The 23,502-nt window shown below is 48.1% G+C and overlaps 2 protein-coding genes across 8 annotated transcripts; one reads left to right on the top strand and one right to left on the bottom strand.

Moving 5' to 3' along the window:
* Positions 1 to 6,223: 6,223 nt before the first annotated feature.
* On the top strand, positions 6,224 to 21,391 carry LOC103696356 (transcription factor GTE4-like). Of its 7 annotated transcripts, XR_015972504.2 has the most exons (9): positions 6,224 to 8,068; positions 8,151 to 8,196; positions 8,287 to 8,397; positions 8,690 to 8,765; positions 19,667 to 19,798; positions 20,434 to 20,658; positions 20,743 to 20,831; positions 20,940 to 21,026; positions 21,159 to 21,391. XR_015972504.2 is itself a non-coding variant. In XM_008777954.6 (5 exons), exons 1-4 carry the CDS (start codon positions 6,404 to 6,406, stop codon positions 8,749 to 8,751), a joined length of 1,884 nt encoding a protein of 627 aa, XP_008776176.4. In that variant the 5' UTR covers positions 6,224 to 6,403; the 3' UTR covers positions 8,752 to 8,765; positions 20,434 to 21,391. The 7 variants fall into 7 exon arrangements, 1 of the variants encoding a protein (XP_008776176.4); XR_602388.6 differs by lacking the exon at positions 19,667 to 19,798; XR_602386.6 differs by lacking the exon at positions 19,667 to 19,798 and having other exon boundaries at positions 20,743 to 21,026.
* LOC149768824 (uncharacterized) lies at positions 12,126 to 17,773 on the bottom strand. The gene is made up of 4 exons (XM_089928581.1): positions 17,382 to 17,773; positions 15,725 to 17,111; positions 14,728 to 15,144; positions 12,126 to 12,164 (listed from the first exon to the last, which is right to left on the bottom strand). Exons 1-4 carry the CDS (start codon positions 17,771 to 17,773, stop codon positions 12,126 to 12,128), a joined length of 2,235 nt encoding a protein of 744 aa, XP_089784707.1.
* Positions 21,392 to 23,502: the final 2,111 nt, after the last annotated feature.

Raw genomic sequence — 23,502 nt, 5'->3', positions numbered from 1 at the left:
ATATGAAGATTCTTTTATATAGAATGGTCTTCGCTTGGGCTGGTGGTTTGAGTTTTTGATATGGATTGGATATTGTTGCTTTAGCTTAGTGACCATGGTTTAGGCTCCAGTTGGCTATGACTTGAGCTTAGATTAACCTTGACTTGGTCTTGAGTTTGCTAGGGTTCGGATTTGGCTAGCTACGTTTTGGGATTGGTTGGTTATGGGTTGGTTTGACTAGTCGTGGCTTGACTTATATGTTGGAATCAGTTTGCCTATGGGTTTCAACTCCATTTGGCAAAGTTTTTAGATGGTATGGTGGTATTTGGTAAAAAATCGGAAAGTTATTTTGACTTTATCAGAAAACTGAAAAGATCTATTTGGAAAAAGTTCTATTTTGAAGCTTCTTCCCAAAAGTGCATCCATCCCAGGTTGGAAAGCTGTTTTGATTTTAATAAAAAAATTTTATGACCAAAATACGCACCAACAAATCTCATAATTATATCTTATATCAATAATTTCACAATATATTATTATACTACAAATATAATATAATAATAAATTAATAATATATTATATGATTGTAGTAAAATATAATTATAATATAATATATTTTTTATATTTTATTATAAGCATAATATAACATATTATTACAATCATAATTTTATATTATTATTATAATAATAATAGTCATATTATCATAATATATGATATTATTATAATACTGGTAATATAATATACGATTAATAATATAAAAAATAATATATAATATAATATAATAATATTATATTCCATTATAATATACGATCTTTCAACCCATCGCGAGGGTCCCCATCCCGTTTCCGCTTCCTTTCATCTCCCGACGACGCCCGCTCCGCCTTTTGCTCCATGCTCCTCCACGGCGTGCCCGCTCTCCGACCGCACCCTCCCTCTTCCATCAAGGGTCCGCCCGCGCGATCCCTCCCCTCCGTTGCTCGCTTCCTCCAAACCCTCGCCTTCAAAATCCCCTTTTAGCCCACCGACATCTTCATCGCCTCCGCCATTGTTGATGCGCACGCCAAGTACGCCCTCCTCCCGAACGCCCGCCGACTGATCGACGAGATGGCCCAAAACAACGTCCTCTCCAAGACCGTCCTCATCTACAGCCTTGCCCAAAATCCGCGCTAATCCAACGACTTCACCTGCTCTCGTGTCGTCCGCATCTGCAGCAGCGCCACCCTCCTCGACCTTGGCTGCCAAGTCTATGCCTGCTGCCTCAAGTCCGGCTACAATGCCTTACCCTTCGTTTGGCAGCTCCTCAACTCGCCCTACTAGAAATGCAGCCTCGACCATCCCCACCAGTGCCTGATGAAATGCCCGAAAGGAACCTCGGTGTGTTTTTCTAATCACCTTTGCCCAGCATGGCCACACCCATGCTGCCTTCGACAACTTCCTCCTTGCAGCCCGACTACACATTTGTCTGTTTTTTTTTTTTTTTGGTACATCTCACATCAGTCTCATATAAGCATTGCCATATGAATCAAAAAATAAAATATTTCATAGAGATAGAGGGACAGATACAAAACAGATCTAGAGAATCTCTCTAAAATGGTAAGCAGCAAAAAAAACGATCCAATCAGCAGTTTTATTTGCCATTCATAGTACATGGACAATCTAAAAGGCATCACACTCTCTCAATAACATTCGGATGTTTTTTAGAAGTGGCTGGTCGAATACTTTCGGCCCCTTCCACTCAGAATGATGCTTTCGGTCTCCGACTACACAACATTTGTATGCTTCCTCAGTGCTTGCACCAAATAAAAACCTATTTACATTGTTTTAGAGAAAGAATAACCATGAGGCATCTTGTACTGTTTCCATTATTTAAAATAATTATTTAGATTTATTTCTTTTTAATCTACAAATTAATTGCGATTTCTATTAAATTATTATTAATATCTTTTATTTTGATATATATATATATATATATATATATTCTTATTGTACTAATATATTTAGATTGAGGATATGTGTTGGCGTGGGGGTACTTTATACCCTTCTGAAATGGTGACGACACTTCTTTTAGATATTCCGACCGAATAGGTCCTACATGCTTGCAGTTCCCAGCTGCTACAACAAACAAAAGAAGTGACGGTGCATCGTACTCAAACAATGCAATTCCAGCTTCACGCAACATCTTTTATTGCAGCCAGTTTCTAATTGAAAGGAACCGAACGATCCCTAAATTTGTGAACCCAAAACTTAAGAAAGTAACACTATAACGAATACATTCTCAAAAAACGGTCAACCAAACTTCTATGCACTCATGATGTGAACTTCGAAAAATTTAGATTTGGATCCATTTTCAAGGCAAATTATGGTTCAAACATATAACCGTCAACCATCAATATCATTCTTTATCGCTGCGGATCCACCGCGATAGCACGAGCAATGCCCCCGCGTGCGACCCACACCAAATAAAATCTACGGAAAGGACACGCATCTATCCACCGTTCAAAGGTCCCAAACCCCACCACCCGGGGTCCAAACTAGAGATGGGCACTGGGCCGGGCCGCCCACGGCCCGGCACGGCACGGCACGAAGCGGGCCGTGCCTGGCACGGCCCGCCAGCTACAGTGACGGGCCGTGCCTGGCACGGCCCCTTTGATAGGGCCGTGCTGGGCTAGCGAATCCTGGCCAGCGGGCCGTGCCAGGCACGGCCCGCTTCGGGCCTGGGCCGGCACGGCCCGGTCTAGGCACGCGGGCCAAGCACGGCACGGCCCGCGTGCCAGCACGGCACGGCCCATAAGGGCCTGGGCCGGGCTGGCACGCGGGCCTGGCACGGTCCGGGCCTGGGCCCGGCTCGGCCCGATAAAATTTTTTTAATACATTAATAAATTATGAACACTAAGAAATCTTGATTTATGAATATAAAGCCACCTTAATGGTGGGGGGTTTGGCATAGACCCCTACCAGTTTATTAATTTCAATCAAAATGGTACATGAAGGGAGGTTTGGACCTTGGTCTGACCTCTAGATTCTAGAATACAATAAGAAACTAAGAAAGGGCCGAGGTTTGGACCTTGGTCTGACCTCCAGAATACAATAAAAATGTACAATTATAAAAAATTAAGAAATCTTACTAATCATCAGTGATTCAGTGAATCAGTATTCACTCTTCAGTCTTCAGTCTTCAGTCTTCAGTCTTCAGTAGTGTTTGTATCATCATCATCAGAGGATGTTGTATTATGTCCACCTTTATCTTGAAGTCTTGCCTCAGCATCCAGCCAATCCTTGAAGCAGAGAAGCATCTCCACCGTTTCGCCCGTCATCCTACTTCTCTTTTCGTCAAGAACACGCCGACCTGCACTAAAAGCGGATTCCGATGCTACCGTGGACATCGGCACAGCTAAAATATCGCGTGCAATTGCAGACATAACAGGATATTGATTTCTAACACTCTTCCACCAAGATAATACATCTAGATTCTCTATTTGATTTTCATCATATGCAGACTGAAGATCATTTCGTAAATAAAATTCTAGTTCACTACTTAAAGATGAAGAAGATGAAGAGGAACTTGAAGCATGTGTGTGTCTTCTCTGTGCAATGAATGAAAAAATAGATGACGAACGAGAACTACTAGAAGGAGGAATAGAGGTTTGTATTTGTGTTCTAGATCCACGAATTTTTTCATCATATATAGCATAAATATCATAAAGAAGTTGTCTTACCTCATCTTTAGCAGATTCAGCATCTTGATTCATATTTTCAGCGTATGCATCAAGTAAAATTAGCACGCCATTTAATTTAACTCTAGGATCAAATACAGCAGCTAAGTTATGCATAGGACATATCCTGTCCCAATACTCATTCCATTTAGATTCCATTAGGTGAATAATAGGCATTAAAACATCATCATATCTATGTTCTGCAAATTTTTGACTAATTATATATGCTTGTTGTAAAAATGAACATGAAGTAGGGTAATAAATACCAGAAAGAACATTGGTAGCATTATAAAAACTAAGCAAAAAATCTTCCAAAATTTTTCCTTTATTCCAATCAGTTTCAGTCAATGTAAATCCTAATCCACGATCATTAATATATGCACTTAATAAATTTTTATATGGGTATGCATCATGTATCATGCTATATGTGGAGTTCCAACGAGTAATTACATCAAGTTTAAATTTTTTAAAACGTTTACCATGATTTATGCATAATTCCTTAAATTCTTGAAGTCTTGATCTAGAAGCATGAATAAAAGAAACTGCATTTCTAATTTTTGAAATCACATCTTGAATCATGCCCATGCCAGCTTGAACAGAAAGATTTAAGATATGACATGCACATCTAATATGCAGTAAATTTCCATCTAATATGGGATGCAATGAGTCTCTTAATAATACAACAGCAGAATTATTATTAGATGCATTATCAAAAGTAATAGACATAATTTTATCATTAATATTATATGAACATGCAGTTTGATAAATTATATTTGAAATTTGTTGCCCAGAATGTGGAAAATCAAAAGCACGAAAAGCAAGAATACGTTTATTTAATTGCCAATCATTATCAATATAATGAGCAGTAATGGCAATAAAAGAATTACTACCTACAGATGCTGACCAAATATCAGAAGTTAATGAAATTTTTACATTTAAAGTAGAAAGTGTTTCAATTAAATTTTGTTTCATTGCTAAAAAATTGGTCATAGCTACTCTTCTAAATGTACGCCTACTAGTTCTTTTGTAAGCAGGTTGTAGGTTTAATTGAACATATTCTTCAAAATTAAAAGATTCACATAAACTAAAAGGTAATTCATCCTTAACTATCCATTTTACAAGTGTTTTTCTTTGATTTTCATGATTATATGCAAAATTACCTACAAGTAATCCCCCTTGTATATTAAGGCTACTTTGAGTTTGAGCATGAGAATCATGCATCCTATGACTCTCTTGATGTCTTTTTAAATGCCCTGTTCCCCCACTACTACTACAACTATAAAGTTTGGCACATTTTTTACATTTAGCTTTCCAGACTCCCTCAACCATAACTCTATCAAATTCATTCCATACAGTACTAGTCCTCTTACGAGAAGAGGTTTGACCTTCACTCGGTTCACCAGTTCTAGAGGAACTAGGAACAGGGGGTTGGGGATTAGTTTCTTCCCCCTCAGAAACAGGAATGCCAAACTGACTTTCCTCAAAAGATGACATATCTATGATTAATTCAAAAAATAAAAACTAACCGCAAGGAGGAATTGAGTAGAGGGTCGGAGGGCAGAGGCAGCGCCGAGATTCCGAGCTTCCTCTTGTGCTCTCAACAGAAGCGACCTTCTCTTCTCAACAGGAACCTCCTCTTGTGTAGCACTTGAACAAACTAAAAATTAAATTGCTAGAAGAGCACTTTAGAAGAGAGAAATAATAGCAGTAGAGAAGGAGAGAATGAGAGGTTTGGTGTGGTGAGAATGAGGGAGGAATGGGCTATTTATAGAAGCCCAAAAAATTTTTTTTCCCAAAATACCCCTCAATTCAGCCGTTATAGGACTGTTGGGAGGGGCAAAACCGTCTTTTTCCCGAAAATAGCCGTTGGAAACGGCTATTTTCTTCCCCCCTCTCCAGACGGGCCGTGCCAGGCACGGCCCGTCTGGAGCCGTTACGGGCCGTGCCAGGCACGGCCCGTTTAGAGACTTTGCGGGCCGTGCCTGGCACGGCCCGTTACCGCCCGTTACGGGCCGTGCCTGGCACGGCCCGTGCCGTGCCGTGCCCGGCCCGGCCCACCAATAGAGGGGCCGGGGGCCGGGCCGGGCTTGCCTTCCGTGCCTCACGGGCCGTGCCAGGCACGGCCCGCTTCATAAGCGGGCCATGCCAGGCACGGCCCGTTTAGAGTTTTGGCCCGGGGGGCCTGGGCCGGGCTGGCCCGGCACGGCCCGTTGCCCAACTCTAGTCCAAACCTTAGTGCCCCAAACGGCGTCGCTTGCGTGCCGTCCACGACCTTTCTTGCCTTCCCCACATGCTTTTCCCTCGCCTCTAAGTGATCCGCCCCTCCTTCCGGATCAACCCGCAGCAAGTTCTACAAACCCTCTGCCGCCACGTAAGCCAAATAGGTGGCCTCACAAAAACTTCATATGGATCCACTCCAATCAACGGTAGATCCCCAGTTTCATAGAAGCTAACATCTACCTGATCTTAGAGAGAGAAAGCGGTGCTCGCATTGACCCACTTCTTTATCGCGCACGGCTTCAACCTCAAGCTTTGCCTCCCCCCCCCCCCCCCGCCCTCTATCTGTCTCTCACTCACTGTAGCGAATTCCGATAATTTCTAAAGATTTTTTAGGGTTTCTCAATTCCTCTCCCAGATCTCTCATAGAGGGTTTGCTTTGCTCTCCATCCTCCGATCCGCCGCCGCCGAGCCTCAGATCCTTATTCCTTTGATGAATGGCTTCCGGGTCTCTGGTGGGCGGCGCCGGCGGCGGCGAAGGTTCCCGGGAGAAGCACCGGTGGGCGGCGGATAGCAAGGTCTACACCCGCAAGTCCCACAGCAAGAACCACCCCAAGCCCTCCGGCGGCGCCACCGGCTCTGACGCCCCGCGCCCGCCCCCGCCACCGCCTGCCCCCTCCTCCAAGCAAACCCTCGCCACTACCACCGAGGACGTCCACTCCTCGCTCCAGCAGCCCCCTCTGCCGCCCCACCACCGCCGCCCCCGGTCCGCCGCCTCGGACGACGACGCCTCCAGCCTCAACCACCGCCCGCCGCCGGACCCCTCCAAGAACCACTCCAGCCGCCGCTCCCCCAATGGCCAGCACCGCGTCGTCACCATCAGCCTCGCCGCTCGGCCTCGCCACGAAGTCCGGGTGCTCCGCCGGCGGCTCATCGCGGAGCTCGAGCAGGTCCGCTCCCTGGTCAAGAGGTTCGAGGCCCGCGAATCCCAGCCTTCCACCACCGCCGCCCCGGCCTCCCAGCTCTCTGTCAACGAAGTCATCACACCTCTCTCTTCCAAGAGAGCTGCCGCGAATTCGGAGGCAGCATCCACCACGGCGGCCCCGCTCCGCCGCCAGCTTGGCGTCTCGGTGCCAGAAAATAGCGTCGATGAGCCGTTGGAGAAGGAGAAGCGGACGCCCAAGGCCAACCAGTTGTACCGGAACTCGGATTTCGTCCTTGGAAAGGAGAAGTTCCCGGCGCCGGAGCTTCACGGTCACAAGAAATCAAAGGCCAATGGAAGCAAGAAGCATTCGATGGGAGAGATGGACTGCGGCGCTCAAATGGTCGACAAGATGCTCGACGCCCACGCCTTAAATAGCTGCAGCGCTCTGCTCCAGAAGCTCATGAAGCACAAGTATGCGTGGGTGTTCAACACGCCAGTTGACGTGAAGGGCCTCGGCCTAAATGATTACTACAACATCATCAAGCACCCAATGGACCTCGGCACCGTGAAGTCCCGGCTATCCAAGAACTGGTACAAGACCCCCTCAGAGTTCGCTGAGGACGTCAGACTTACCTTCCGCAATGCTGTGACCTATAATCCCAAGGGTCAGGATGCCCACTTCATGGCTGAGCAGCTCTCCCAAATCTTCGAGCAACGGTGGCCTGCTATTGAGGCTGAGTACACCTATCTCTCACATCCCCCGCCTCCGACCATCACCACCACCAAGAAGGCTCAGCAGGTTGACATGCGAAGGACCCTCGAGATGTTGGACTCCACTGTCCACACCATGCTGGTCGATTTGAAGCCCCAACAGGTGAATTATACCCGACATTTAGGTCGGCCTCCAGCCTTGAAGAAGCCAAAGGCTAAGGACCCAAACAAGAGGGATATGACATTTGAGGAGAAGCAGCGGCTGAGCCGTCGTCTGCAGAGCCTGCCATCAGAGAAGCTGGACAATATCGTGCAGATTATCAAGAAGAGAAACTCCTCTCTAAGCCAGCATGATGATGAAATTGAGGTGGATATCGACAGTGTGGATGCAGAGACTCTTTGGGAGCTTGATAGATTTGTGACCAATTATAAAAAGAGTCTTAGTAAGAACAAGAGGAAGGCTGATCTTGCCAATCTAGCCAGAGCACAGGCCAAGCACCAAACCCAGGAAAGAATGCAGGAAAAGGTATGGGTTAGAGAATCTCGGGCTAATAGCTATCTATTTGCTTGAATTTACCCATTAACCTTTTGTCTATAATTTCTTCTAGATTCCTGATGCTGGTGTTCTGGAAGTTCCCAAGGAAAGCAAGACAGGTAAATTTATTGATTGCACTTGTTTTTGGCTGTTATATTTGTTTCTTCATGAGTTATATTCTGATTGTGCAAATGTTGTAAAAACAACAGTGGATGGAGAGAATGCTGCATCTATGTCTCTGGTTGGAGGAGAAAAAAAAGGGGCCAGTAGATCAAATAGCTCCACCAGCTCTAGTAGTGACTCAGGATCCTCCTCCGGTGGTAATATGTTCATTACAATGACATTGTATTAGTTTTAGAAAGCTAAATGGGGATATTTTCGGTACGCTGACCTGTGTCCTTGTGAATTCTAACCCAGCCAACAATTCTCTTGTTTTCACTATGCCATCCCTTGACAAGAAAGGATTCTTGTCGTTTTCTTTTAAAAAAACCTAATATTGCTTATAAGCTCATATGATCACTAGGAGTATCCTTTTGTGTACAGCAGTTCTTGTGAGTTTGATTTATTTAATATTTAATTGATATATCCACTTATAGCTGAGATGATTTGCAGATTCTGATAGTGAAAGTTCCTCAGGATATGGATCCGATGCAGCGCATTCACCTAGGACATGAATGGTTAAAAGCAGGTAGGGATCTTTTTTTTATAAAAAAAATTAGCATTTAGTACTTTAGGCTGTGTTTAGTTGGAGAATAAGAAAAATTGAAATAGTGAAAGTTGTGCCTGTTGGCATAGTTGTTCCACTAGTTGTGCCTGTCTGGCTAGAAATTTGTAGTCCTGGCTAGAAATTTGTAGTCCTGTCTGGCATAGCTAATTGTGTTGTTTGGGTGCGGTACGATGTAAAAGCTTGCTTTTGGCATAAGATGGATAAGTGACATTTTTACCCTTATCATCTATCATTGACTTGCATATCTTAAGGTATTTTGTTAAAATAAATATTCAAGCAACCAGTGAGTGTGCTAATAATATGAATTTATAAGCACGACATATAAGCATGGAAAAAAATGTAATGCTTATAATTCAACTACATATGATTTCTAAAATGACAATTACCTTACCACAATCCCAAATAAAATTAGTAACATGTTTTTATGATACGATGGGTAAATGATATGCTCACCTTTGTCTGTTGTCTTTTCTTTCTTTCTTTTTTCTCAAATTTACAAGATAAAATGGGGAGGGGAACCCAATAAGATTCACCTTTATTATGAGAAAATGTTCCAAATAAATAATTCACCTTTGTTCTTCTTCACCTTTGTTATAAAATTCTCTTCCGCATTCCCAACTAACTCATATTAATCCACTTAGATGTACACACATTTATGAAGGTGAGGAATGAAGGGTAGTTTTGGCCATTGAAAAAAATAAGGCTGGGATAGATTGAAGCATTTGTGAAAAGAATAGCTTATGATAGGGTTCTCTTGGAATAGTTATGCCTGTCATGAGATGCTTTGACCGGCATAACTAGTTCTCATTTATGCGAGTTTCTTAAGGCTGCCTGGCAAGCATAAGCCTTAGTCTAGGCCTTACGCCTGCCTTAAGCCCTGAACTAATGCGGCCTTAGAGTTCTTTTTTAGGTATTGGTGATTAAAGATAGCTCTAAGATTTGTAGCATATCAAGCTCAACTCAACATTTTTTTTGATCATCTTTTCAATTTGAAAATGAACGGCGAAGTATGATTCCCTTTTTATTGTCAAAATACTAAGCATATTTTAATACTTATTCATTTAAGATATGTCTCTCTTTGAAGATAATGCTGACAAAATCAAAATTTTTTACTTGGGTGCATGAATAGAATTGGTTCTCTTTGCAAGGATATGTTTTTTGGTGTTTTACTTATTAGTATAATTTGTTGGAAAAATGATTGCTATTTAGTTGAGTTCTAGATTTGCATGAGCATGTAGATAATATCATCTATCCATATTCATGCAAGGATCCCACCATGCCTGTGTGGGTCCAAGCAGTGAGCTGTGTGTGTCTGTGTGTGTTGGGGGGATGTCCATGTAATGAATTGTGTATATGTGTATGTTGGGGGGATGTCCATGTAATGAGTTGTGTATATGTGTATGTTTGGGGGATGTCCATGTAATGAGCTGTGTGTGTGTGATTTCATTGACATGCATGTTTATAGCATTCCGAAGTTGAAAGGTGTGACATCTTTGATGTGCGTGTTTCCTTGAAAAATCCACTCATGAGTTAAACATGCTACTGCTACTTGTACTTGGAGAGAGTAAGACGAATGATTATCTTAGTCAAAGACTATAGAGGCCTATAGTTTCTAACACCCATTAGGTTTATAAGTAACATCCATGCTGTCCCGAACTGAACTTTTTATGGTGGATAACTACATCAACTAATTGATACCATTTGGAGTGGTAGTGCACAATAGAACTAAAAATGGTAATTTTGCAAAACCATAAAATTAGTATATTTAAAGAGGCATGTAGGTATGCACATAGGAAGTTATCAGGATATCAAGTTTCCATGTCTATTCTTGTTGCAAAGCAACTGTGGAATGGCTAAGTTATAATGGAAGACTGGCTCTTTGTTTTGAAGGGTGTAAGAAAGTGGTTTGTGAAGAATATTTTACTAATAATATATTTTTTCGTTGAAGGACAGATTTCTCTAGAGATGCATATGAGTAGTGGATTTATTTGATAACCTAATTTGTTTTGGCGGTACCACTTTTTCTATGTTTTAGAAAACCAAGTAGGGGGAGCTTATAAGCGAGGGCCCAATTTCATTTGAGTGAAGATTTATGTGGTATAATAATCTAAAATGATTTTCGAACTAGTTTTTAATGGAACTAATGATAACCTTATTAAGAAGAGTGGCCAACACTTATACTACTTATAACCAAGGAATGTGGAACTATCCCAAACCGCCCAGTTCAAGGCGTACCAAGCCTGCCCGACGGCGCATCGGAATGGTTCCAGCATTCAAAATGAGAAAACAATAGGAGGGGGAGAGAGGGAAGGAAAGAGAGGAAAAGAGAGAGAGGGAGAGGAAGGGAGAGGGAGAGGGAGAGGGAAGAAGGGCTGGAGCAGGGGCTTCTCCCTTCAGACCCCTATTCCGAAAGAATCAGGGGCAGAATCAGGGGTCTGGAGGGCGGAGCCTCTGCTCCAGCCCTCTGCTGTCCTTCGACGCCCTTTGGAGCCCATTCTCTCTCCCTCCTTTCTTCCCTCGCCCTCCCCTTCTCTCTTTTTTCTTCTCTCTTGTTCTCTCTCGCCCTCTCTGCTATGTCGGTACGGGTCCGACACAGAATGATATGTGGGCATACTGAACCATGCTGCTGGCCGACTGGTACGGGCTCCAATACTGGCACGGCGAACCTTGATTCTAATAATTTTTGCTAACGAAACTAATTATAACTTAACAATGGCTTAAATGACTAAGATTATAAGCTTACAACCATGTTTGGAGTTCATTATTTATGTGTGTATGCACAGGTTTTTACTCTACAGCTCATTGCAACCTATCATAATTCAAACGTACAAATAGAATCTTTTTGGCATTTCAATAATCCTTAGCCACTATCAGTTTGAGGGCGTATGGTGTATCATATCTGTTAGCAAAGAACCACTTTTTGTTGTTTGGCATGTTACAGAGGCTTACTTTGGGGAAAAAATGCTAGATTACAAAACTTAGGTTGGAGGATGAAGAGGATGGAGCACTGGAGATGGATGGTTGGGGAGGAGAGCAGCGGGGGCACATCACTTTTTGGCATTGTAGGATGCTTATTGCATGTCCTTACCTTTGGTTTCTGACATAAGGTTGATTTGATTTCATTTTCAAAATCTAATTTTTAGGGCTTTGCTATGCCACATGTTATAAGGGATTCTAGTCAACTAAACAATCAGTTATGGAACCCTGAAGCCATGTTTATTTGGTTAATGCCAAATTGTATTATCTAAAAGCTGCCTGTACTGGGGTAACCTGAAACCTAAACATTAAGTTATTTCCATTGTACACTATAATATCTAACAATCATGCCAGATGCATACTGTGATAATCTACATCCACAACCTGCAATTAGATGTGATTGTCATTGTGTTGTTAATTGGTTATAGCTTGTGGAGTGCTTTAGAAATTCTTTGGTAAAGGAGCATATATCTTAAGGAGAGTAGATTTTTTCAATATCTAAAAGCCAACTACTTCCTACTCCAATCTGCCAAGACATGATCATGTTCTAATTACCATTGTTTTGCCTGGTGGCAATCATTGTCAGATCATGAACTGGGGACTCAATTTTTTTGGTTAGCATATGTGAATGTTTGAATTATGTAGGTGATATCACTCTTTCTAGCAATATGCTGCACTTTGTTGAACATAGAGGAAGCTTTCTTGATAGTCCTCTATCTTTAGCCAAGGAATTGCATGACTCAACTCTTTTTCCAATCTGGAGGGGTGGGTGAAATGATGAAATTGAACATGTATTTATTTCCAGAAAAGAAAGGCCTTTTAATTTTTCCATAGTACTGTCTTGTTGTGTAACTGATTTACCATGTATTATTATTTTTTTTTTTGCTGAAAACGGGTACTTCATACAATACGGGTACGAATACACCCAATAAAATCAAAATACAATACCTCACGGAGTGCCAATGGCAGCTCCGCCTCCCCCGACTAGAGGGCATACCCCAAGTGGTGGGCCGCATGGCCAGCCACCCAATCGGCTGCCCCATTGGCCTCCCTGAATACATGCTTGGCCAAAATGGCCCCCCCCCACTCATCATCACAATATCACGAATCAAGGGATGGTCTGTGCTCTCACCCCCCAATCCCCTCTGAATCCATCGGACAACAGTGGCCGAGTCACCCTCCAAAATAATCGAGCTGGCCCACAGTACTACCCGCGCATGTCGAAGGCCTACCCAGGCTGCACGCAGCTCTGCTCCAGGCACCGATATATCAAACAACTGACAGCCACCTGCGGCCACTACCCTGGAATGCGGGCCCCGTATGACAGCCCGCACCGCCTCGCGTGCCGCCATCCAGAACCGACCTATCGAAGTTGACTTTGAGGAAGCTCAGGGGTGGGGGCTCCCAGGTGAAAAACACCAACTGAGAAGCTGCCGAAGCAGGGGGAGAACCCCAGGTGTCCCGAGCTGTCAAAGGTCTATCTGTATGAGGGGCGGGTCTGATCTCCGAGGCATGTGCTCGAGCGAGCTCTGCCACAAACCTCGGTGACACCCTGCGCTCACCGAGAGTGCGGGCATTCCTTGTCAGCCAGATCTGAAGTGCTGTGCAAGTAGCTCTAATGCCCTCCTCGTGGGTTCGTAAACTGGTTAACCACTGCCGTATCACCCTGAGAAACTGTAGCCGCTCACTCCGGGCCCCCCGCGGGATCCCAGCCCACTGCCATGTCGACCTCGCCCATGTACACTGGAAGAGCACGTGGTCCGCTGACTCCTCAGCTCCGCACGTCCCGCACTCAGCTGGGACCCCCCAACCTCGCCTGCTCAGCTCTGCTCTCGTAGGAAGTCGGTTCCAGAACACCTTCCATAGAAAGAGAGCGACCCTCGGGTGAAGTCCGGACCTCCAAATCCAAGTGCAGTCCGGCCTCGACTCGTGCCCTGGCTGAATGGCGCGCGTGAGGTCTCCCAACCTGACACTGGCCTGGCTCGAGGTGCCCCACACCCTGACATCTGGCCCCCCGCATCCTGGTAACGGGAGGGATCGAATCCTCGCAGCTAGGTGTACCCCGAACAATAGCCTGAGTCTGGCCTCATCCCATACTGCCCCTCCTGGTGCAAGGAGGTCGCACACCCGTAACCCCTCAACTGCCTCTGTGTCAAACATAGTTGGCCAACAGCTCAGGGGCAAGGAGTCCACCCATGAGTCGCTAGTCACATCAATACTCTGGCCGTCGCCAATCAGAACCCTGATGTGTGCCGATACTGATGGCAGGTACCTCCCGATCTCACGCCACATGAAGGAGACTCGGCGACCCCGCTGTGCCACCCCTGAAGCTCCTCGGCCATATCTGGCTGCCATCACCTGACTCCAGAGGCCGTGTGGCTCTAATATGAACCGAGCCGCATGCCGAGCAATGAATGCCTCGCGCCTCTCAATAAGGGACTGCACTCCCAGACCGCCCTCACTAGTGGGGCGGCAAACCTGCTCCCAGGCGACCAGGTGCACTCCGTGACCTCCACCGTATGACCCCCACAGAAAATTCCGAAGAAGGCGCTCGATCCTTAACAGGATCGTCTTGGGAACCACTGTGTTGGCCATGAGATACACCGGTAGAGATTCCAGCACTGCCCTGACCAGCAAGGAATGCCGTACCGGTCCGTACCGGCCGGTACGGGCCGGTACGTACCGGTCCGGTCCCTGACCGGTACCGGACACAGATGAAAACCGGTATTTCCGGTTTTCTTCTGTGAACCGGCCGGTACCGCTTGGTACCGGCCTCGTACCGGTGCGAACCGGCCGGTTCGCACCGGTACGGTGTTTTTTTTTGGGGGGGGAACCACAGCGCCTCGCTGTGGTTTTTTTTTTTTTGATGGGAAAGAAAGTGGTCCGGACCGGTACCGTACCGGTCCGGCCGGCCACCGGTACGCCGATCCGGACCGGTACGGCGGACCTTGCTGACCAGTGTCACTCTCCCCATCATGGATAATGAGGACGCCCTCCATCCCTCCAGCCTGCTCTGGACTCGCTGCACCAAACCGGAGCACTCTGCCACCTGTAGCCTCCGGCCAGTAATAGGCACGCCTAGGTAGGTAAGCGTCCCTTCCTGCTCCGGTATCTGGAGGATCCCTCTGATCTCCTGTCTGACTCCGCTCTCTGTGCTGGGGCTGAAAGAGATGGTAGATTTGGAAAAATTCACTCTCTGGCCGGATGCCGCGCAGTAGGCCGCCACCACCCTGCGAAGGACCCGATCCTCTGTAGTCCGTGCCCTGGCCAGAAGAAGACAGTCGTCAGCAAAAAGTAAATGGGTGATAGGGCGAGCCCCCGTGGCTGGGGTGTAGGCCTCCAGCTCCCGGCTGGCGCACACTCTCTGCAAAGACCGAGATAAGATATCAGCACAGATAATAAACAAGGGGATAAGGGACATCCCTGCCGTAGCCCTATGGAGGACTCGAAGTAAGGTGATGGTGTGCCGTTGACCAAGATAGAAAACTTTGGCCCCCGAACACACCCCATAACCCAGCCGATCCACTGCCTGGGGAAGCCGTAGGCCTCCAACGCTCGCTGAAGAAAGCTCCACCTGATCCTGTCGTAAGCCCGTTCCATATCCAGTTTGACTGCCATCAGGCTGTGCCGCTTCGATGCGCGTCGGAGATCCCACATCATTTTCTGGGCCAACATAACATTATGAGAAATATTTCTGCCGGCTACAAAGGCCCCCTGCTCCTGGCTAATGATACCAGGCAGGAGGGGCTTCATTCTGCCTACCATAATTCTTGCGACAACCTTGTATAGGGTTGTGCATAAGCTGATGGGCCTAAAGTGACAAGGTTCAGCCGCATTTTGGCATTTAGGTATTAGCGTGATGAAGGTGGCCTTCCAGTCCTCAGGCATAGCTGCCTGGGCAAAAAAACACTGGATAGCCTCCACCACCGCTAGTCGGATAATACCCCAATACTGCCGAAAGAAGAAGGGGGGAAACCATCAGGTCCCGGGGCCTTGTCTGCAGCCAAGGCCCATACTACCTCTTGTACCTCCTGTGCCGAAACTGGCCGGGTCAGGGATACGCTCTCAGCATCACAAATACCCACGTCTGCCGTCAGAGGGGGGTCCCCATCACTGGCCTCCTCATCCTCCGTCCATCTAGTACGAAAAAAATCGAGTAAGACCTGTCGGATGGCAGGCTCACCCTCCACTCGATGTCCAGACCCAGCTCGCAGAGAGTGGATCATGCTCCTCTGTCTCCGGATAACCGTCGACCGATGAAAGAACCTAGTGTTACGATCACCTTCGCTTACCCACTGCACCCGAGATTTCTGTCGCCAGAATATCTCATGCTGCCGTAGTAGCGAGTGGTGAGTCGCAAGAAGTCCCCGGAGATCGGCCATATCGTCCTCCGAAAGCACGCCTCCTAAGTCTTCCTTCCTCTGCAGCTCAGCGATCGAAGTCTCAACCCCCTCCAGTCGCCGAAAGATATTGCCCACAACCTCACGGTTCCATCGGCGAAGGCGCCGTTTAGTCAGCTCAAGTTTGCGTGAGACCCGTTGCATGGCATCGCCGTGCACCGGGGCCTGCCACGCGTCGCGAACAATATCCCAGGACTGGGGGTACGACAGCCAAACCTTCTCAAAGCGGAAGGGGCTACGGTGCGTAGGGCCTGATGAGGTGGATAGCAGCAGTGGGCAGTGGTCCGAGGCAATCCGAGGCAAATGACTAACCCGGCCTGTAGGAAATCGGAGGATCCAATCAGGGGACGCAAGGGCCCTATCTAATCGCTCCCAAACCCTAGCACTGCCCAACTGATTATTGCACCAGGTAAACTGTGGTCCCGTGAAACCCAAGTCTACCAGGCCGTTCCGCGACACAAAATTCCGAAACTCTCTCTTGTCCACTCGATCCGTGAAGGCAGCGCCCCCCCGCTTCTCATCCTCACTCTGGATACAGTTGAAATCACCAATTGCTACCGCCGGAATGCCCTGGGCGGTCAGGTTGGTGATCTCCTGCCAGAGGACTCTCCTGGCCCGGTGGTCCGTACTAGCATACACACCACACAGTACCCATGGAGCGGCGTCGGGTCGTGATACGATCATAATGACTTGTTGGGAGCAGTTGTGGAAAACATCGACTGTCGCCACACCCCGCCTCCATAAAACCAAGATGCCTCCCGACAGCCCCTGGGAATCGACTGCATAGGTCTCCCAATCCCTCTCCATGCGTCGTCTCAAGCGGCTGAGCCCGTCGCCAGATAATCGGGTCTCACATAGGAAACAGATCTCCGGACTATGGACCTGTACTAATCGTTTGAAGGCAGACATGAAGGACGGCTTGGCCGCCCCCCTACAATTCCAAGCAAGTATCATCATGGGTCACAGTCCACATAGTCGGGCTCAGACTCATCCTCTCCCAGAGTCGCGGGGCCATCTTCAGGCTCGGCGCCCCGGCAGTCTCGCCCCTCCTCCTCACCACCAGCTACGGATACAACCCCCATGACTGCTGCCCTGACACGCTGCACGGCAGTAGAGTGGTCCGTACCCCCTCCTAATGGCGGTGCCTCAGCCATGCTCCCCTCCGTGTGTGGGGTGGGGAGGTCCCCCACCACACACCTACCTGGGTAGCATCCTCCCGCACCCCCGCAGCCGGGGGGGTGGGCCAAAGCGGAAGACTCCATCCGGGCCACCCCCAGGGTCCACGAAAGCATCCCACAGTTGCGGCTCGCTCGGCGCACCCACCATGGGGTGGTCCTGGCCGTCGGCCTGTGAGAGCCCCAGACCCACCGCCAGCTCCTGGCGTGGTGGGCTAAACTGGAAAGGCCCTGCTGGTGCCACAGGTCCCCCAGCCATGGTCAGCTCGTCCTGGGCCAAGGGAAACGGGTCAGCCAGATCCCCCGCACCCAAGGCTGGCTGGGCAGAGTCCCGTGGGCCCCCACCAGCCAGGCCCTGGGTCGCCTGGGCCCCCGTGCCAGCCCCAAGGCCCGGAGCCAGCAGGGCCTGCGGCCCCATAGCAAGTTGGGCCCGCGGGCCCTGCTGTTCCAAAGGGCTCGCGCCCCGCTCACTGGGAAGGACCCCAGCAGCGGGCGCGCCCTCAGCAGTGGGCCCCGCTCACTGGGAAGGACCCGGTGCGGGGCGCGCCAGCGGCCAGCAGCGCGCCTCCTGCGCCTGGCGCGTCGTCGGGGAGCGGCGCGCCGTTGGCGCAGGGCGCGCCGATCAAGCGGGCCGGCCCACGGCAGCGGCGCCCAGCCCGCTGGGCCCGTGCGCGTTGGGCCTGCCCAATTTTTTGGGTGGACAGGCCTGGGCCCCCATGTGGGCCAAGGCCCGCTAGGGGCCTAGGCCGTTTTTGAGTTTGGGCCCGGGCCACGACCGCCCCGCTGGGCCCAGGGTCGGCCCGCGGGAAGGCCAGGTCGACCGAGACGACCGGGTCGACCCGCCGGCTTGGCCCCGGTTCGACCGAGTCGGGTCCCGAGTCGCCGACCAAGGCAACCCGGACAGGGCCTGTTAGGGCGGCTGGGATCGGCCTGTCCCCCCCACTGGCCAGCGGCGACCGGCAGCGCGCGACTTTCGTTGGCTTCTGCCAACCGTCGGTGTCCGCCGGTGACGCCGGCGAGGTCGGGCAGACCGCAGGGGGTGGCGACCTGGTCGATGACGACCTAGGCCCCTTATCGGGCCCGATCATCTCCCCTGGTCGCGGCGGAGGGTTCTCCCGTGGAACTCTCCGCCGTGTCGCCACCATCCAAGGGCCATAGACTGGCCCTTGGTTCTCCTCCTCAGTGGCCGGAGGCGTCTGGTCTGTCCCGCCCTCAGGGTCCACCGCCCCCGAGGACGGGCCGCCCGCGTCTCGGCCAGTCGCCGGAAAACGGCATGCGGCGGCGTCCGCATGACCCATGCGCCCACACCGGGGGCAGAGCGCCGGCACGTTTTCGAAGACGAAGGGCTGCCAGCGCACCTTCGTCATTCCCTGGATCAAAACCCCCGGCAACAGGGGCGCCGTGGTGTCGATAGCCACCTTTACACGGGCAAAACCCATGGCCCCCTGTTGCTCGGTGACCCCGTCCACTGCAATCGGCCGGCCCGCCTTAGCCGCAATGTGGAGGATGGTCGAGGTCGACCAATACTCCGGCGGAAGGCGGGGCAGGCGAAGCCAAACCAGCGCCGTCTTCACCGTGTCGGCGTCCGGCTCAAAATCCGGGACCCATGGGCTCATGGCGAGGAGCTGCCCCGCCACCACCCACGGGCCCTCGCTCAGGGCACGGTCCCGGTCCTCCGTCGACCGGAACCGGAGGGCGAGGTGGTCGTCCGCGAGCGGGACGGCCACCACGTCTTTCAGTTTTGCCCGGGCGGCCACGTCTTTGGCCACCCACTCCGCCGGGATGCGACGGCCGAAGCTGCGCGCCACTAGTGCGCGCCCCTCCCATTTCAGCCGGGCCGCCGCTATCGGCTCCTCCGGTAGTCGGAGGACGTCCTGGAAGCGGCGGCTCAGCCGCTCCACCTCCGCGGCCGTGGGCCATTGAGTAACCCACGGCCCCGGCCGTGACCAAGCACCGGAATTACCTCCGCGCCCAAAGTTGTTTGACTTACCCGGTCCTCTCGCTGCTCCCTCCGTCGTCTTCCCCGTCGGCTCCGTCGTCTTCCCCATCGGTGCCTTCCCTTTGCGATCCATGGAGCTTCCCCCAAACCGCCCGAAGGTCACCGGAAGCCGAGAACACTTGCCGAGCCAAGTTACTGTGCTTCACCCCGCCCCGCCCACCCGCCGTGAATGTCACACCGGACGGCCGGAGCCTCGTCGGACGCCGATAGGACGCCGCCGACTAGCCGTTAGCTTTCTCACACTACGCTGGAGCTTCTCGCTCTAACTATCCGTTCTCCTGTAACTCAGTATTTACCATGTATTATTTCCAGGAGATTATTTTAGTAGTTTTGTCAGATTGGGATCAGTAATTTCAGATCCAGAGGTATCAGGAAACTTGCAAGCGTACAATTTCTCCCATATTGAGGTGCAATAGGAAGGCTTACTAGACAGCAAAGGCAGTGGTTAGTTTTTCATAATTGGATGATGTAACATGCATTGAAATAAATCCCTGTTGTGTCACTGTGGCACCCAATCTGGCTACTAGTTGATATTTTGAAGAACTGCAGACTGTACTGGCCCATAGGTTTAATTCTGGCAATTTCATTTTGCTTGTCTTGGTATACTTTCAGGCAAATTATTAAACATGCTGGATCCTTTTGTGGGGGAAAAATTGCATCAAGCGGCGCTATGCTTATTCCTTATCTAGAATGAAACAGAGCTGTGGTTTAAAATTTGATCTGAAGTTTATTGCATGTAGAAACTAATATCATTAGAGGCATGCTGTTTATTGAATGCATGAGCTTACCATGTTGCTGAGGTATTTGAAGTGAAAGGGGAAGCAGGAAACAGAAAGTTTGACCCCAATAATAGGCCTCCAGTTCTCTTAACAATTATGATCATATCAAAATATTCAATATAGCGGATTGTTTGTATTATTTTAGTGAAAGTATTATACTGCAGATGGTTTGGTGATTCTTTCTTGTTTATAATTGCCAACTTTTTTCATCATGAGTTTGTTCACAGTTATTTTCCATATTTCATTGTATTAACTTCTGGTTGTATGAATATAACATTTTATTCTTATTTCCAATTGCAGATGTTCCATGCGAAGCTGACAATCTGCATTGCCAATGAGTTTTGAGATGATTTTGCCCCAAAAGGAAGTGACCTGTAATATTGGACATCAACTTTCCCTGTGATACTGCTCTTTTATTTTCTTGTATATGCTTGTTTGCTAGTTGCAGGAAAACTCTGACTGTAACCTGGTGGTCATTGGGGAGGGGAGGATGCTGGTCTTGTCAATATCATGCAAATGTGTAATGTATGATTTGTAATCTATAGATTCTGGAAGGTGGGTTTCTTTTCCAGTCTCTGATCCTTTCTCATCAATGTGGCTGCTTGACAGCATGGAAATACCAGCAGCCTCTTAATTCAGTCAGACTAACAGAATATGTTGCAAGTAAAATTGGGGGTCTGAAGTATCTTCATCAGGTTGTAAGTTAACGCATCCCATAAGATGGAGATGGAGTTTTGCTTGAATATCCAGAATGAACCACCGCAGTGATTGGGTATCCTTTTGGGTGTATGTTTTCTTCTTTTCAGATGCTGCTGGTTGGTAGGTTCACTTGATGTTAGCTTATTAACTCCAAAGATCAAATTCTTCCACAATTTTCTTCTGATAAGACAGCGGTAAGCATATTGACGATAAGTTTGGCATCACTTCTGGACATTCCTCACTTTTCCTTGGTATATAAAGGAAATGTGCTGTGCTTTTGATGTTCAAGTAACAAACGTCAACTATTCAAAATCTTTTTGTTGCAGGTTGTTCTCTACAACCTCAGGTTGATTCAAGTGAAAAATTGCTGGCAGGAGTTGAGAAAGGGAGAGGAGAATAGAAATGAAAAATGAAAAGAGAACCTTGTATGTGAACCAAGTTTTAGGGACATTTTTTTTACTAATCTGGTTTCCTGTATCATACTTCGCAAAACAAAGAATTTATGTGGTTGAATCTAAATTTTGGAAAGACTGCAATGAAAGATAATTTGAGTCTTGAATATGGACTAGCTATATACTTTGATGCAGGATAGGTAAACATCAAGGTGAAATTGAATTTTAAATATGAAAAAGGAGAGTGGTGGGGACCAGATTTTGATACAAAAATTATGTTCCTTGTGAGGGTCTTGTTTACTTCAAACTGTTGATCTTCATGTTGGTTATGATTTATGTGTGCAAATTTGGGTGCTGGAAGGTCTAGAGAGGTAGATGTCTCAACGTATTACGAGGAAGAAATACTTCTCGAATTCTGTTAGAAACATTCCTGAGATATCAGTGAACTGTTAGAAGGGCTGTAAGCTTCGTTCATGTTAATTTTGGAATACCAATGAAAGTATTGTGATATCGAGATGTCCTAGTGACAGTACAACTACATGCTGGTGTCGTTTCCCTTTGCCATGAAATGGATTGGGGGGTAGCTGGTGATGAAATTAAGGGATATCTCAATACGGTGCTGAAGTTTATCTTGGTGGTAAATCATTGATCATTCAAGTGACTCTGGACCACTGGTCCAGGATAGAAGCAAGAAACGTTGATGTGAATGAATTCTACGGCCAAAAATGTCAAAATAGGTTTTTCAGGTCCATATCTATGTTCAAGTGCTCCACTACATGTTGTCCGCCAACAGAAATGTCACAATAGATGGTTGGTGGCCTGAGAGAAGATAAGTTGGTATAAGATTTGGGTCATTGAATATTTTAAGACTTCTTTTTTTTTTTTTTTTTCTGAGAACAAATATTTTAAGACTTCAACTTTTTTGTAAGTGACAGGTAACATCACGTACCCCAGGGATGTCACATGTAATGCTTGTAGTGAGATAAAGCAGAAATAGTGCAATTGTAAGGTCGAGGAAATGCAGAGGCGTCGAGAGTAACCCCAAAATTTTTGTTATATTATAAAGTATCAATCCCAAAATTTCAAGAGTCTAGGCTAGTGTTTTTTTTAAAGAAAAAAAAACAGTGCAGAAATTTGTAGTTAGTACTTATTTCAGTCGCGATACATATGATGGCTCGAAACTATGGCTCGGCTCCAGGCATCTTCAACATGAAAATGGTAAACTTTTTCTTTTTTCCATATAAGTCTTGAATAACATGATTAGCTAATCTAACGCATGTTTGTTTATAAAATATGCAAAAGCTCTTGTACTCGCACAATATATTTAGTAATTATCAGGACATATCACAAAGAATCATGTCATTCCTTGAAAGTTAAAAACATATTAAAAATTTCTCACAGTTAATCTATGTTGGGGGAAAAGTGGACCAGCCCACAAGTATAATTAAAGCACCCAAATCCATGAGCTATGTAAGACCGAGCTCATGCAGCCGAGCTCATGAAGACTGAGCTCATGAAGGCCGAGCTCATGCAGCCGAGCTCAAAAGGCCAAGCTCATCCAGGCCGAGCTCAGAAGACCGAGCTCATGCAGCCGAGCTCCGAAGGTCGAGCTCATGCAGCCGAGCTCAGAAGACCGAGCCCATGCGGGCCGAGCTCATGCATGCCGAGCTCAGAAGACCGAGCTTAGAAGGCCGAGCTCATGAAGACCGAGCTCATGCAAGCCGAGCTCATGCAACCGAGCTCAGAAGGCCGAACTCATGAAGGCTGAGCTCATGCAGGCCGAGCTCAGAAGGCCGAGCTCATGAAGACCGAGCTCATGCAGCCGAGCTCATGCAACCGAGCTCCGAAGGCCGAGCTCATGCAGGCCGAGCTCATGCAGCCGAGCTCAGAAGACCAAGCTCATGCAGGCTGAGTTCAAACAGCCGAGCTTATGCAGCCCGAGCTCAGAAGACCGAGCTCATGCAGCTGAGCTCATGCAGCCGAGCTCATGCAGGCCGAGCCCAGAAGGCTGAGCTCGTCGTCTACGCACTGCGGCCATGCCCTGCAGCAGTCTCACCGCACCATGCTTTGCTTGCCGGCCACGCCACGATATATCAACCAGGAACCATACCTTGCTACGACTGTCAACCATTAAATGCGCACGATCTCCACGGACCTTCAGCTTACTCAAAACCTCAGGCCATCCACGGCAACTCGCCGACTCACTCAACTTCGTCTAGTCACCCACGACAACTCATTAATTCACACGATCACGCCCAATCATGACGTTAACTCATTA

Source organism: Phoenix dactylifera, chromosome 1 (genome assembly GCF_051530095.1).
Source record: "Phoenix dactylifera cultivar Ajwa chromosome 1, Ajwa_hap1_PhDact_Kaust_v1.1, whole genome shotgun sequence".
Lineage (NCBI taxonomy): Eukaryota > Viridiplantae > Streptophyta > Magnoliopsida > Arecales > Arecaceae > Phoenix > Phoenix dactylifera.
Note: the sequence above shows the minus strand (reverse complement) of the source record. Positions and strands in the feature narration are given on the sequence as shown.

Coding starts and splice junctions, on each gene's coding strand:
- LOC103696356 (XM_008777954.6), top strand. CDS start 6,404: ATGGCTTCCGGGTCTCTGGTGGGCGGCGCCGGCGGCGGCGAAGGTTCC. Junction 8,197..8,286: donor TCCCAAGGAAAGCAAGACAG/GTAAATTTATTG, acceptor TAAAAACAACAG/TGGATGGAGAGAATGCTGCA. Junction 8,398..8,689: donor CTCAGGATCCTCCTCCGGTG/GTAATATGTTCA, acceptor GATGATTTGCAG/ATTCTGATAGTGAAAGTTCC.
- LOC149768824 (XM_089928581.1), bottom strand. CDS start 17,773: ATGGGGCCGCAGGCCCTGCTGGCTCCGGGCCTTGGGGCTGGCACGGGG. Junction 17,112..17,381: donor TGCGGGAGGATGCTACCCAG/GTAGGTGTGTGG, acceptor TTGGAATTGTAG/GGGGGCGGCCAAGCCGTCCT. Junction 12,165..14,727: donor GAGTGACACTGGTCAGCAAG/GTCCGCCGTACC, acceptor ATCTAATTGCAG/GTTGTGGATGTAGATTATCA.